The following is a 13,884-nucleotide window of genomic DNA, read 5'->3' as shown; positions in this document are numbered from 1 at the left end:
TCAGACGTGGAAAGTGTGTTTCAACAGTCAAGGCTGCAGCTGCATAGCTGCATACTCCTGCTATTACTACGATGACGACAGTAGTCAGCAGCGCCGGCTCTAGCTCTCTGGCAGCGAGGTCACAATCAAACAATTCGGTTATTCGGTCAAGCCGTAATGTTGGTGGATTCACTTACTTCAGCGCCTTTACACTCCTGTATTAAAAGTCTGAACTATGAAAAAGATTGCTGCAGAAGCGTTAGTGGATGAACTAGATGAACAGCTTTGGCAGATCCTCCTAGTATGTAAACGGGGCCGACCAACGCAATACACCATGCTGCTCCACCCACCCTCTACCATACCATCATAATAACTACCATATTACCATATTATAACACCCCCTCCCCCTTTATCCTTAAATCACTCACTCCTGCCTGCCATTCCTTCATTGTTGTCCACTTCAACTTTTTAAAATACTTTGGTCAATGATCTTCTCTCTCACCCCCCCCCCCTTTTTCAAATCCCAATGGAAGAAAAAAGGATGCCTCCGTCCATGTATTTATTGGATTTTCCATACTTGCGTCAGCCATCTCCCTCGCCTGTCCCCATCTTGTATGCATTTGTCCTGCTCTCGTTATATCTGGAGTCGAACTAGAAGTCCTACTTCTTAATGTAGTTTTTCTTGCCTTTGATAACAATGAACTCCCTTTTTTGAATTGTCAGAAATGTTCCCTTTTTTTAATCCTATGTTTTCCGATCTGGCTTGATATGTTCCTTTTTCTGCTTTCTTCGCTGTCTTCGTAACTGACTCTATTTTGCCCATTTTCCAGAACACAGATGGGAAGACCCTCTGCATTCCGGGGAGTGCCCTGTCCTCTGTTCAGCGAACAAGTTGAAAATAAAAAAACGACTTACCGCAACTTGAAGACAGAATCGGTTCCATAGAAACTACTCTCTTGGGTCAGGTTCGTACGACGGCTCACAGGACGACAAAGGAAGCAGGAGACCACTTGAGATGCCTGGGATCAAACACAAAGAGCAACAGCACTATTTAAAAAGCAAGGCCAGCAAAGCCATAAGTGCGTCAAGCTAACAAGACAGCAATAAGAATGACATGTTAGAGACACATTTAAAAGTTTATAAAGATGAAGGAACAATGAAAAGCAATACCTGTGCCCCTAGTAATGAGGGTAGCCTGCGCCATCTGACTTATAAAAGCTTAGAGGTGGATTTCACTTTTGCCGCACTGTTAGTACTGGGGAGGAGATTGAACAGTCACGCCTCTAGCAGTGCTCTTGAGCTGTTGGGACAAAATTAAGTCTTGTTTGTTGTTGATCCAAGAAATCGAAGATGACGATTCAAAGGCCGCTCCTCGTGCAACTAAAGCACTGGTCAGAGCAAAGCGCTCATGCCGAGACCGTCCTAGGCAAGATTCAATTTCATTGTTATACTGCGTTAGTAAACAGCGGGCTATGTGGACATGCTCGATAAAGCGCCCGCCATAGTTCGATCTCCTACCCAATAATGTAAACGTCAGTTCAGCCACAACAGTCAGCATGAGTCGAGAATCACCGGGACATCCGTGCTTCGTATAGAACGTGCCTCTGGTGCAAAATGGCACATTTGGCGCAGGAGTGGAACCACTGCTCATTTCCAAACTGGCCAAGAGGGGCGTTGCGTCATCATGCCCACAAGCTTCCCTAGAAAAGTCTCGCCACAATACGTTCCAACAGAGCATGGGGCGGCAGGTAGGATGATTTGGCACTTCGTCAGGTTTGTGTGTGTGGCCGAAGAGCTGCTTCAAAAGATTAAGACAGGACACCCACAATGTAGGCAGCGAAGAGACAAGAGATCACATTTTCTTATAATATGAGAAGAGTAAAGCTATACGCACTCCGGAGTGCGCTTCGCGCGGAAATGGCTATACGCACCCCTCCGAGAGATCATGCCGCTCGGGCCACCCTTTTCGAACGGCGCGTGAATCACTGGGGCGCTCGTTAACACAGCCCCCTGCCTGCGTTCACGCCGCTTCGCGGCGACAGTATCGGCTGCTAATTACAAAGCGTCACCAGTACACGCCGCTTCGCGGCGTCCAGCCGGCAATCCAAGCCCCGCTGTCCCCGATCGCACCTCCGGAAAGGGAGTCCGCTACCATTTAGTTCTGCAAAGTTTCTCGACAACATTCGATTTTTTTTTTTTTTTTTTTTTACTGTTCATCGCAAAAAAGGAAATATCGTAAATATCGCCAAATGCCTCAACAAAACAAAATGTTTGAGAAAAAAAAAAAAAAAAAAAAAAAGTTGTCCCACCGCGAATTGAACCCGCGACCACTTGCGTATGAAACGGACATCCTAACCCCTATGCCATGCCACCGCTTAGGAATCTCGTTGTGTCCACTTTTTTTATACGAGAAAAGCGGAGTGTGTATAGCCATTTCCGTCCGAAGCGCACTCCGGGGTGCGTATAGCTTTACTCATATGAGAAAGATAGCGGGGCAGTGCGATGTACCAGTCGTCTTTGCGAAAGCTGTTGTCACTCAGATCAACTGCAGAAGGGCACCTACTTTTACACTGTGCGATTTGCATGCAGAAGTCAAAGTTTTATCATGACCCTAGGAAAAAGGGTTGATAAAACTGCGAGGGAACTGCTGGTAAAAAAGGAAGGTGCAAGGTGCGTTAGTCAAACTTAGGTTTGTTTACATAAGAATGAGGTACCCTTTCTGGAGCATGTGTCGACGGGGTAGTTATGTGGATAATTGGTTGGACGTCTTTCCTTTCAATAAATAATCAGTTGGAAGTTCAGCGCTTGTCCACCTTTCTTGTCTGTTACTGGTGCGCCGTTTCCAGTTGTATCATGAACCAATCCACCAGCACTTTGATCCGTGCTGATTGATCATACGCTGCGCGACACTCTTAGCGCGAATACGACTTTAATTCTTAACCGCATTTTAGTTGAAAAGGGTACTGGCCCGCATTAACCACTTAAGTTAGCATCCCAACTGAGCACTTTCCACCAATATAGTAGTTGTGATGACAGTCCTTCAATGCTGTAAGAATATCAGATAAAAACGAGGACCACTCTCACGCGCTAACAATGACGAAGTGCATGGCTTGCTTCTGAGGCGTTCGCAAATTCCTGACACGACTGTGCATTGCGCGAACGCCCACTCGGTTTCTACGGCCTAGCAACACTGGGAGAGTGTTGAACCACCTTTAAGATAAGAGCCAGAAAAAATAAACGTGAAAAGTCGAGGATGGAACAAGCAGTCGCCTAAGACAAAGCCGTGAGCACTGAGTAGGGCCTCCTCAAGTTTACTTCAAAACTATCACCCCATTATTGGGGGCTTTTAGCAAACCGTTACCGTGTTCCGTACTATTGGAGCCTTTAAAACGCTTTTAACCGAGCATCCCACGGTTACGGTATCACACGGGCGCGTTTAAAAACATGCTTCAAAAGCTCCAGTAGAGCGGTATGCGAAAAGCGGTAACGGTTTTCTAAAGGTCCCTGTCACCTTAGGATTTTGTTTTCAGACTGAAAAATACGCCAATAACAGTACCTGGTTGTTGAATACACCAAACTCAAGAAGTCTCGGAAGGCGGACCGATTTTTCCGACCATTTTCTTTTGACTCGCATTCTTATATGAATGATGGATAGATGGATGCAGTTAGCCTCCGAAACGGGCGACGACTTGCGCCACCTAGCCAGCGCAAATAGATCCGTTTTTCTTTTTTAGGATAAACACAGTTTTATCTGTTTTATTTAACGCCGTTTGACTGAATAAGTGGACGACATAAAGTTATTATAAAGCACGCCTAGAGAACACTGTACTTAGAGGTTCAACTGGCGCTAGTGTTTACGCGCAGAGCCGGGACGGAAATTGAAGCAGACAGCAACCAGTCTACTTTTATGTCTTTTGTCTTTTCGCCGGAAAATAGCTTAGAAAACTTTGGTAATTTGAGTCGTATTGAATTGTATGTATACCTTGATTAACATTGTGAAAGTGCTCTAGTTAGTCTATTTTTCTTCATCAGCGAACGACGTTTAACTTCGTTACATTTCAGTCCCAAACATGTGTTCCGCGGCAGGTGTGTTCCGTTTTCATTTTAGTAGTTTGAAACCCGTCAGGTTTGCGCGGGTCACAGTTCTGCCCGTTCTGCCGATGACAAAAAATTAAGAGGGGGAGAAGTCTATTTCTCTATTTTTTGCTCCATGGAAACATGTCACAGCTTCAAGGACTGCTTCGTGCTTGAAACTACAAGTCATCAGTTAGAATGGAAGGGAAGGATGTAGTGGAGAAAATAAAGTTTATTATTAGCTCCCTTTTCTCTTAGATGAAAGGTCTGCTATCCTGCCGGTGTTAAAGGGATACTACAACGAAATTTCGGCGCTTATTTTATGGTATGTGTGTAGGGTGACCACCCGTCCCGCGACTCGCGGGACTGCCCGCATTGAGGGCTCGTGTCTCCCGTCCCGCAAGAAATTCCCAAATCTTCAAAATGTCCCGCATACAGCCGTAAAATTCCCTCTGCAACTCATGGCGCTGCCGAGCAGCGGGTCACGGGGAAGCGCGGAGGTCCCTGGTAATCGTGTGAATCACAATGGTACACCATTTTCTATCCAAGCATTGCGGGAAGCGACCGTCGATCTTGAAGAAGAACCGACGCGCATGCTCCGTTGTGCCTCTCCCCTTGGTGGCAAAATATTCTATATTGTAATTATTTTTAAATCGCTGTGTCAATACGAAAGGGCTGCTGTAAAGTTTTGTTTTAGTGAAGACAGTCAAACAAGGTAAAAAGCCTACAACTCGCAACGGTCGAAAAAGAACATAAAGTTAAAAATTTGTGTAGGACCATGTTGTAAAATGAAGCGTTGACAGGAAACAATAACTGGAAAAAGAATTACTGATTCTTATTTCCATATATGATGCGCTCAGTTCTGCTACAGGTGATTTTTGTGCTTTAAACTTAAAATATATCACTAGGAGTGAAAATTAGTTTGGTTTAGTTGCTGCAATACAATTTGTAGGTGTATAAATAGAACAGGATAGCTGTTAACAGAGCCTCGGTTCATGGTGTGCTTGTTCATAAATATCCTACCCCCACCCCCCACCGGCGTGTCCCCCACCGGCGTGACCCCCACCGGCGTGTCCCGCATTTCGCTAACAAGAAGGTGGTCACCCTATATGTGTGTGTTCAAAGGAGCAGCATCACATCGAACATACCAATATCTTGATAACAAAGTCACGAAAAGGAGTTTTAAAACGAATTAAACGATTAGCAAAGAGCACCTGGTGGGTGTCGCTAACGCCTCGCTTGTAATGCCCGTCTAGGAACCTTGACAGCTAGTGACGGAGGTTGTCTCGCCTCCGGCCACAACGAGAAAAGAGGGGAAGGAGGAACTCCCCTCTTCCCGAGAATGCCTTTTGTGTGTCGCAGAAGTCGCTATTGTCCCCCTACAAGATTACAGAAGATTAACTCGTCACTCAAAATTCGTACAAAAGCAGCCGCTTCGGTGGCTGGAACGACTAGGCCATCCTCTCGACGTCAGCTTTGCTGTAGCTTTGCTCGTCCTGAGACGACCTATGTCACGACTGCGTTGGATGTCACGTGGTCTCCGCTGGGCCTTCTCCGAGCGCTTGACAGAGTGGGCCGTTTATAACGAAAAATACAGCTATCAGGCTCAAAATACTAACGTGCGATTGTCATTTACAGATATTGTGGATCATATTCAACCTATTTTTGAACACGACGGGAATATTTCAAATTTCGTTGAAGTATCCCTTTAAAAGAAAACAATTTCTCAGGTCAAATATTCCTACTGCACAAAAGGATCGAAAATGTGTTGAATTATGTAAGTTGTAAAGCGCTCCAAAGAAAGGGTGCGCAGTATCTCCAAATAAATTTAAAAAAAAATAATTTTAGAAAAGTTCAACGATTTTCAAACTTTCGGCGCTAAGATATTTGATGCTTTTCAAACTTATCACGCTAAGAAATTCGATGATTTTCGAACCTGCTAAGTTTAAAAAATTAACGAACTTCAAAAAATTTTGAACAAAAGTTTGACGAAGTTTGTACCCAGTTTATCCCCACAGGTTTGTCCCATTTCAATTCATTCATTTTCGGCTCTGGAGAGATGAGGAGTACAGCAGAGAAGCCAAAGGCCCACACCAGAGCCTGCAGAGACCCAAATAACGAAGAAAAAAAAAAAGGCGAGAAATATTTAACACAAATACGAATGTGTAGAGTCGACTGAAAATTGCATTGGAGTTTCACTTAGTGGATCGTGCCACCAATGACTAGCTTCTAAAGCGCAGAATCGTCGCTTTCAAATGGCTTCGGCATCCAGCCTCATACCTTTTTCGTCAGGCTTCTGCAAAGAGCCTCTTCCATGCACAACTCCGTAGGACTGCCAACTTGCCCGTTTTAAAATAAAACTACCTCCTAGAACAAAAATTCCAACCTCAGCGGTGTCAACAGCCGAGTTTTTCATATTTGAACGTTAATGATTTTTAAAACTTTCTAAACCTTTCGAACTTGAACTTCGGAAATAGACTTCTAGCTCTTAAGTTTTGAGCAATATCCCTGGCGAGAAAAATCTTATATTTTTAGGTCGAGTCTTCATTCTGCGTCGCGTTGTGTCCTTTACAACGCTCTCTTCGTGACCGTAAAAAGACGCTGAGGGACACCGAGAAACACTGAGAGACGCTACATTACGCCCCTGGATAGTGGATAATGGGGTGCTAGGACGCCAGCATTGAATGGTTGCATCTTGCGAACACTAGCGGAGGCTTCTCTTGAGGTGGCGTTTCGTGGATGCTGCAGTGCCTCCTGGCCAAGAGTTTCATTAAAAGAGCAGAAAGGGAAATGCCCCCTCCTCTCAACCGGTGCGCCGTCTGCTCCGTAGAGTGGAAAGTACCATCATGGTGCCTGGAGCGCGTCTCCAACTGGTGCGTTTAGCGTCCATCCTGCCCGTACGTCAAAAGTGGTCCCGCGGTGGCAACATATGTTGTCATGGGAAGCGTTTGCAACTGAATGGCGGACGCCTTATGCGGAGTTTGATTGCAAGTATGCACACGCAGTGCTGTCACGTGGCGAGGAGAAAAGCAGGCGGATGTGTGGTGACGTTTGCAGACGACAAACGCTCAGACGAAGATCCTAGACATTCGTAAATTGATTATTGCTGCTCCAAAAATCGTGAAACTTATTCTATACATTAAGTAGCCTATGAGCAATCCATTTCAAGAATAGTCTACCAGTTGAATTTTCGTGTCCTAGCCAAGAAGGTAAACGTTCAATTCCAAATATTTTTAATTAGAAAATTTAAAAAAAGTTTATATTGTCTTTATTGCGGCTACGTGAGAATTACGAGCAAGGTGGCGAGAAAGAGGTCGACATGAAAGCGGAACCAGGGCTCATCAGGGCTGCAGTAGAGCGGCCAGTTTGAAAATCGATACCCCCTCTCACATTCGAACGCATCTGACGGATACAGTGGAGACAAAGGCAGCTTACCTTTAGGTCTATGCACTACTTATTCGAATCGGAGCTCAGCTTTCTGAAGTTTCTACGTTTCTCCTCGCCACTGCATGACAGCTGCCGGTAAATTCTGTTGCATGATTTATCCAACTATATCGCAACTTTGCAAAAACGTTTACCATAAAATACCGGGGGAGCTCCCACTCCACTTTCACTGAAAACTGGATTTGTCTAGGCATGGCCACTTGCCCGGCCAAATGGGGCACTTAACATATCATTTTCAGAATACCCAAGCTAGGAAAAGTTAACAGTGGGCGCTTGAATGAACTGGGCTCTTCCGCGGTATTTTACGGTAGTTCCAAGAGAGCTTGTCTCCGGACCGGCCAAAAAGTGGGTGAACTTTTCTTCAATGAGCGTTTCTCTGGAATTCAAACATTTGTGCCTTCTAAAGCAGGTGTGATGTACTGGATCCTACCGGCACACAATAGAAGCCACTTTGGACAAACTGAACAGTGTGCCAATTTAATGATCGCCTTCGAAAACATCCCCACACGTTACAAGACAGTGGGGCGACATCCTTCTGCACACTAAAGACTCCTTAATTAAAGCAAGCATGAGCGAAATCGTGAAACGTCAAACAAGGAACGAGCTTACCATAAAAAGGCTTGCCGTGAAAGATTTACCATCAAAAGGCTTAATGCAACGTGTAAACTGGTGTAAACCACGAAAGTGCATATACATGTTTGAATCGTACTGATCTCGACATTGGAGTTGACTTCCAACATTCAAACATTTAATAATTTGTAGAAGACGTGTAAATCACGAAAGTGCATATACATGTTTGAATCGTACTGATCAGGACATTTAATGATTTGTAGAAAAACAGGTAGGTTCGGTTTTACCTTCCCGAATATATGACACATGCTACACAAAGTGCTTAGGCGCATATCTGACATTCTTTATATTTTTCCTTTCATTCGTTTTGCAAACGCAAACACATCATTGAACACCCTTTTATACGCTGGCATGGCAAGTATTGCTGCACTCGTGTCCTACCATTGCTTTGTGATCCCCTATTCAAAACTTCCTGTTGCCAGAATAGGCAGCAAAAACCTCCACTCATGCGCTGCATACACCCACTTGGCAAAACATCCCCTGGCGACAAAACTGCTACAATCATGTCTCTACATCGTACAGGATGACAAAATCTGAACTTTCTAAAAAGCTACTACAGTATATCTACTATTGCCAAAATTGTTTCAGCTGACCAAGATCTGCAACTGCTGAAAAGAGATATATAACACAGGAATTTCAAACTGCCAAATATATTTCTGAGGAAAAGACAAACAGAAGTCTTGACAAACATTTATCACTTGGAAGTTTTTATTCCAGACAAATGAAAGTAAATAAGAAACAAAGAACCACAACGAAGGTATGCTCACAAATGTACTGCAAGCAGTAAAAAAAAAAACACCTCAAGCAACAATGCAAAGGACCCTAGACAACAAGCTAAAGCATGGTCGAGCTCATCTAAATCTGTTAAAAAAATATATATATATATATATATATTGTTTGCCGTAAGGGCTGACTTGCTACTTGAGCATTACTGCCATAAAATCATTCTCCAGTTCACATGACTGTCATGAATGGACAAAGACTGCCATTTTAATTAAAGGTTTATGTGCGATGCCAAATACTTCCCACGCTCTGCATGAAAAAACTGCACGAGTAGTTCCACACATGCCCTTTGGTTTGTGAACCTGTGTTGGGACATGTGGACTGAGGGAAGACTGGTCAGAAAATACCCCGGGACATTGCTGCTATTCATAATGTTTATTGTGCATACCCACTTGAGCGAGGAGATCTAGATTATTCTGTTGAACAAAAACTTTGGGAAGGATGGAATTAGGCTAACAATCGGCAGCACAAACTGCCAATCGCTATGTCCTGCATTGAGCACATCCATTTGGCAGTCAAATTCCTGGCAATGAAACTGCTACCGCGAGATCCCAGCATGATGCAAGATGGCAAAGTAGGAACTTTTTAAAGAGACACCCTGCCAGAAGAACATTTGGCCTAAACTAAGATTTGCTATGGATAAAAAAAGAAATAGTGAAAGCTTGATTTGTCTACCTTTACTTCGGAAAAACAGCGAAACACAAATCCGATTACAAATTTGTCATCTGCAGATTTTTAGGACAGCATAGAAATGACCTACTTTCGGTGTTATACAAAAAAACTAGCAAAAGGCAGAGACTGATATAAAATGACACCTGCGGTATGAAAATTATGATGCAGAGGACCAGGCAACATGGACAGAACCGTTAAGTCCAAGAACACGGAGTAAAAAATATATACTAGACCACCTAGACAATACAGAGTGATGTCTCAAAGCAGGTATCGTACTATAACACATGATTATGAAAATGCCAGTGCAGAAAAGGAAGGTGAAAATACATGAAGTATCTGTGTGTTAAAGTCAGACACCCGTGTGTTTTCTTGAGGTTTTCTTGCGGCGACAGCGCTACGCTTTCGATTGAAATTGCACACATTGTTTCGATCGGGAGCGTAGTGCCATCGCCGGACATTCTGAGGTACTCAATCATTGGATCGACTTTGGGAACGCGCACGTGATAGACACGGAGCCACATATCCGAAAACATCTGTTCTTGGAGTCGTGGCATATTCAGAACACACCGGGGAACATTAACAGGTCCCTCAAGTCCTTACCATCTGTTTATGTCAAAGGCCTGCGTCACGTTAACAAAACACCAACTCGGTAGAAGAGGTCAAAGCTCTCGCTGTCCCATTCCATTTAGTCACCCCCAGAAGAAGGAGTCAAGTCGACCCCGAAACGTTGGAAACTGATCGTTTCTCACCTTTTGGTTTGAGATTTCTTCATTTTGGATTCTTTCCCCAAACCGGACAGGTTTCTGTCAAAGGTGTTTACATTCAAACCTTGGCACACATGTAACGTAACATGTCACCTTTCCCCGAAAAGCTGCTATTCCGCCGCGTAATCAAGAAGGAAAAAATGTGGTGTTTGCCGATCTGCAGCCACATGTGGCAGCTATAGAAGTGTGGTGTTCAATCACTAAAAGTACACGGAAGTTGACAAGACAGTGCCCCCTTTGTGCTTATAGTCGAAGTCCACCCCATGGCAAACCGTCTTTCGTCTCAACCACTTGCACTTTGACGATGCCAACCCTTGAGAAATCGACAATCATGGGGAAGCACCCTGGTACTCCCGTGGAGGAATACCATGAGAGACCATGTGGTACTCCCGCTTACATCACTCGAAACATGGTGCGAAAATAAAAAAATCAAACTCATTTTAAATTTTTTTTTAAGATAAAAATTAGCATGTGCAAGATAGAATGCTTTTTATTCTTCATTTCATAAGTGACAGGGACTTACTTTCGCATTTAATAGGTTTTATTTTATAGCGAAGCGTCCTCCTGCTTTCTGCTTCTTGTAAACTCGCAATCTTATCTGTTTATGGGAGTAATTTAGACAATTACTTGATGCAAAATCTAGAACTAAAAGCACACCGCACCACTTACGAGCTGGCTTATTTAATAGACGAAGAAACTAAGCACACTGTCATTCCCAGCGCTCAATGCGATCCAGAATAATTCGAGCTCATCACATGTCTAAAAAAGAAATATCCCCTCATACGACAGCCTTTGCTTTGCTGACATATTTTTTTACAGCAGCAGTCTTACAAGATGAATGGTGATATTTTGTGAAGATGAAAATTCCAAACTAATATGAACGGTGATATTTTGTGAAGGTGAGAATCCCAAACTCATAAGTTTATCTTTGTCAGTGCTCCTTCTGAGCCGTCGAGCAGCCCACATGCGTTTTTGAGCGAACAGCTACAGCGTGCATCCTATACATTCTGTCACTAGTTCTATGCAGTGCAGGCAAAGGCAATGCCAGGCGAGGAGAGAAAGGTGGGACAGGAGAGGAGGGCAATGGAGTGCAAGGAAAGAAAGGCAGAGCAATAGGAAAGTTACAGAACAGAGGAGGTTTCTCTCTCCTCTCTTCCAAAGCCTTCCTAGTGCTTGCCCTTTCTCCCTCGCTGGCATTGCCTTCGCCTGTACTGCACGCAACTAGTGACCCGAAGTATAAACTGCCGCTTGCGTCCCAAGCGATTTCCGGTCGTTCCGTCTATGCAAGCCTCTCAAGCTTGCTTATGTCACCAGTGCTAGAAAGTATAAATGTTACATGGACAACAAAGATGGAGATATAACGAGGGCCTTTTGGCTGTATAATGTAACGTCTTGGAGGAGGCAAGTTGGTTTATAATATAAAAAAAACCTTTTAACAGATCTCCTGCTTCCTTATTTTATTGGCGTTCACCTGAAGAACTGGTACTTAAACATATCGACATTTCAAGCAGCGTTGTTGGTGCACTTTTTAATTCATTCTTTTTTTTAAACCAAAAGTTCTCCGGGACGTCAAAGACTAGAGCACAGCCTGATGGCATTTGTCTTGAAAAGGGTCTATAATAGTGGAACTGTTGCTCAAGTGACTAACACGACATAAAGCTGGGCAGCAAAAATTAAAACGGAACAAAAAGCCAGTAAAAACAAAACACTGCAAACTATGTGAATACATTATAAGAGTTGAGCTATGTTTCGAGTAGAAACGAATCGGCGACATGAGATCATATTGCCGGGTGCCATTTCTAGTGCTCCAGACATGGAAAGGACAGCTCACAGCAGGTTGCCAGCAGGCCACATCGTAACGAGTCACAGGCCACATACGGCCCACGTGCTTGACACTCCTGATCTCAGCAAAGGCTTTTGGGACATTGCTTGTGCTCTTATAAAGTTTTTGGCCACTGTGTGTTTGATTATGTCAGATCCAACCGGAATGGTAAAAAAGGTTTTAGGCACAGTTTCCACGTATATATGGTTTTTCACCTGTGCGTGTTTGATTATGATGGGCCAGGCAGCACTTCGCACGACTTGGAGACAGAGCATGCACTTCAATGGCTTTTCATGTGTGTTTGGTTGTGATAGATCGGACTGCTATCTTTAGCAAAGGCCTGAGAAGGCTTAGGAAGCAAAGGCCTGAGAAGCAAAGGCTTAAAAGGCTTCTCAGCGATGTGTCTGTGATTATGTCTTTCCAAATGTGACATCTGAGAAAAGGCTTGGGAACATAGCTTGCACTTGTAAGGTTTTTCACCAGTGTGCATTCGAATATGGTTTTCCAGATGGAAATTCTGGGGAAAGGCCTTGGAGCACAGCTTGCACTTGAACGGCTTCTCACCTGTGTGTGTTTTCTTGTGGTAGACCAGACCGCCCCTGGAAGCAAAGGCTTTGGAACATAGCTCGCACTTGTAAGGATTTTCGCCACTGTGTTTTACATGATGGGTTCTCAGCTGGAAATTTTGAGCAAAGGCTTGGGGACACAGATTGCACTTATAAGGTCTTTCACCACTGTGTATTCGATTATGGTTTTTTAAAGAGGAACTGCGTGTAAACTCTTGGGGGCAGAGCTCACACTTGAATGGCTTTTCACCTGTGTGTGTCCGATTACGCTCAAGCACAGAGGAATTCGGAATAAAGACGTCAGGATACGACTTGAAAAGCTTATCACTTTTGTGCTTTTGAGAGCTGCTGTGCACTTTGAACTTGGAGTCAGGAAATATGGAAGGATGGTGGCACTTCACTTGTTCATCACCATGGGCAACCAAGTGGCTCACAATTCCATGATGATCTCTAGTGAAGTAGGTGCAGGAACAGCATCCAAACCAGATGTCCCCATTGGCTTTCAGAGGGCAGCTGGTCTTCCCCGACAGTGCAGCTTCATCTCCTAAAATAAAACAGTATTAGGAGACACATGGAAAGCTCAACAAAGAAAGTAAATTACTTTCAAAATAACTACTGTAAAGTTGCGAAGGAACGCCCACCCAAAATGAAGAGATAAATTATGAAAAACAAGGGGTGTGTTATCTTTGGCAATGCAACAGCAAAACTTTATCAAAAATTAGTGATAAACACAGGGGCACCCAATACAAACCCTGTGATGCGGGAACCGATACTCCAGATCGCAGGCACCACAAATCTGCATTTAATGATGCCATAAAAACACGGGGATTTGTTACAAACTCTTGAGTCATGGGAAAGTATACCACAGGTTGCGGATGCACCAGATTCGCGTTTTACCGTGCAAAGGACCAGCGAAAACCTGCTGAGAACTTGTATTTTATGGGAATGAACACCGCCAACTGCGGAAGCAGCAGATTCGTTTTATGGTGCAATAAACACGCAAGAACTCGCTACAAACTTGTGTGTCACGGGAACCAATATTGCATGCGCAGATGTTACTCATATGTTACGGAAATGAATATCGCGGACACAGCAGAATTGTATTTCACAATGCAATTTACACATGGGACCAGCTCATGCGTTACAGGAT

General features: G+C 43.9%; 1 protein-coding gene across 6 annotated transcripts in view; it reads right to left on the bottom strand.

The window, feature by feature from the left end:
• Positions 1 to 13,884, bottom strand: part of LOC115309148 (zinc finger protein OZF) — a 40,604-nt gene that overhangs the window by 21,084 nt on the left and 5,636 nt on the right. Inside the window, exons 1-2 of one of the 6 annotated variants that reach the window (XM_029967325.3) lie at positions 3,536 to 3,636; positions 895 to 998 (exon numbers count right to left, since the gene is read on the bottom strand). The exons of 4 other annotated variants lie outside the window; for them this stretch is intronic. In XM_029967325.3, coding sequence (XP_029823185.1) covers positions 895 to 922 — 28 coding nt within the window. In that variant the 5' untranslated portion in view covers positions 923 to 998; positions 3,536 to 3,636. Of the gene's footprint in view, positions 1 to 894; positions 999 to 3,535; positions 3,637 to 13,884 lie in introns of those variants that run through there. One more of the 6 variants, XM_040217719.1, reaches the window with a different exon arrangement.

This window comes from Ixodes scapularis, unplaced genomic scaffold (genome assembly GCF_016920785.2).
Source record: "Ixodes scapularis isolate PalLabHiFi unplaced genomic scaffold, ASM1692078v2 PGA_scaffold6__148_contigs__length_123643588, whole genome shotgun sequence".
Lineage (NCBI taxonomy): Eukaryota > Metazoa > Arthropoda > Arachnida > Ixodida > Ixodidae > Ixodes > Ixodes scapularis.
This window is presented reverse-complemented; position numbering and strand designations above follow the sequence as displayed.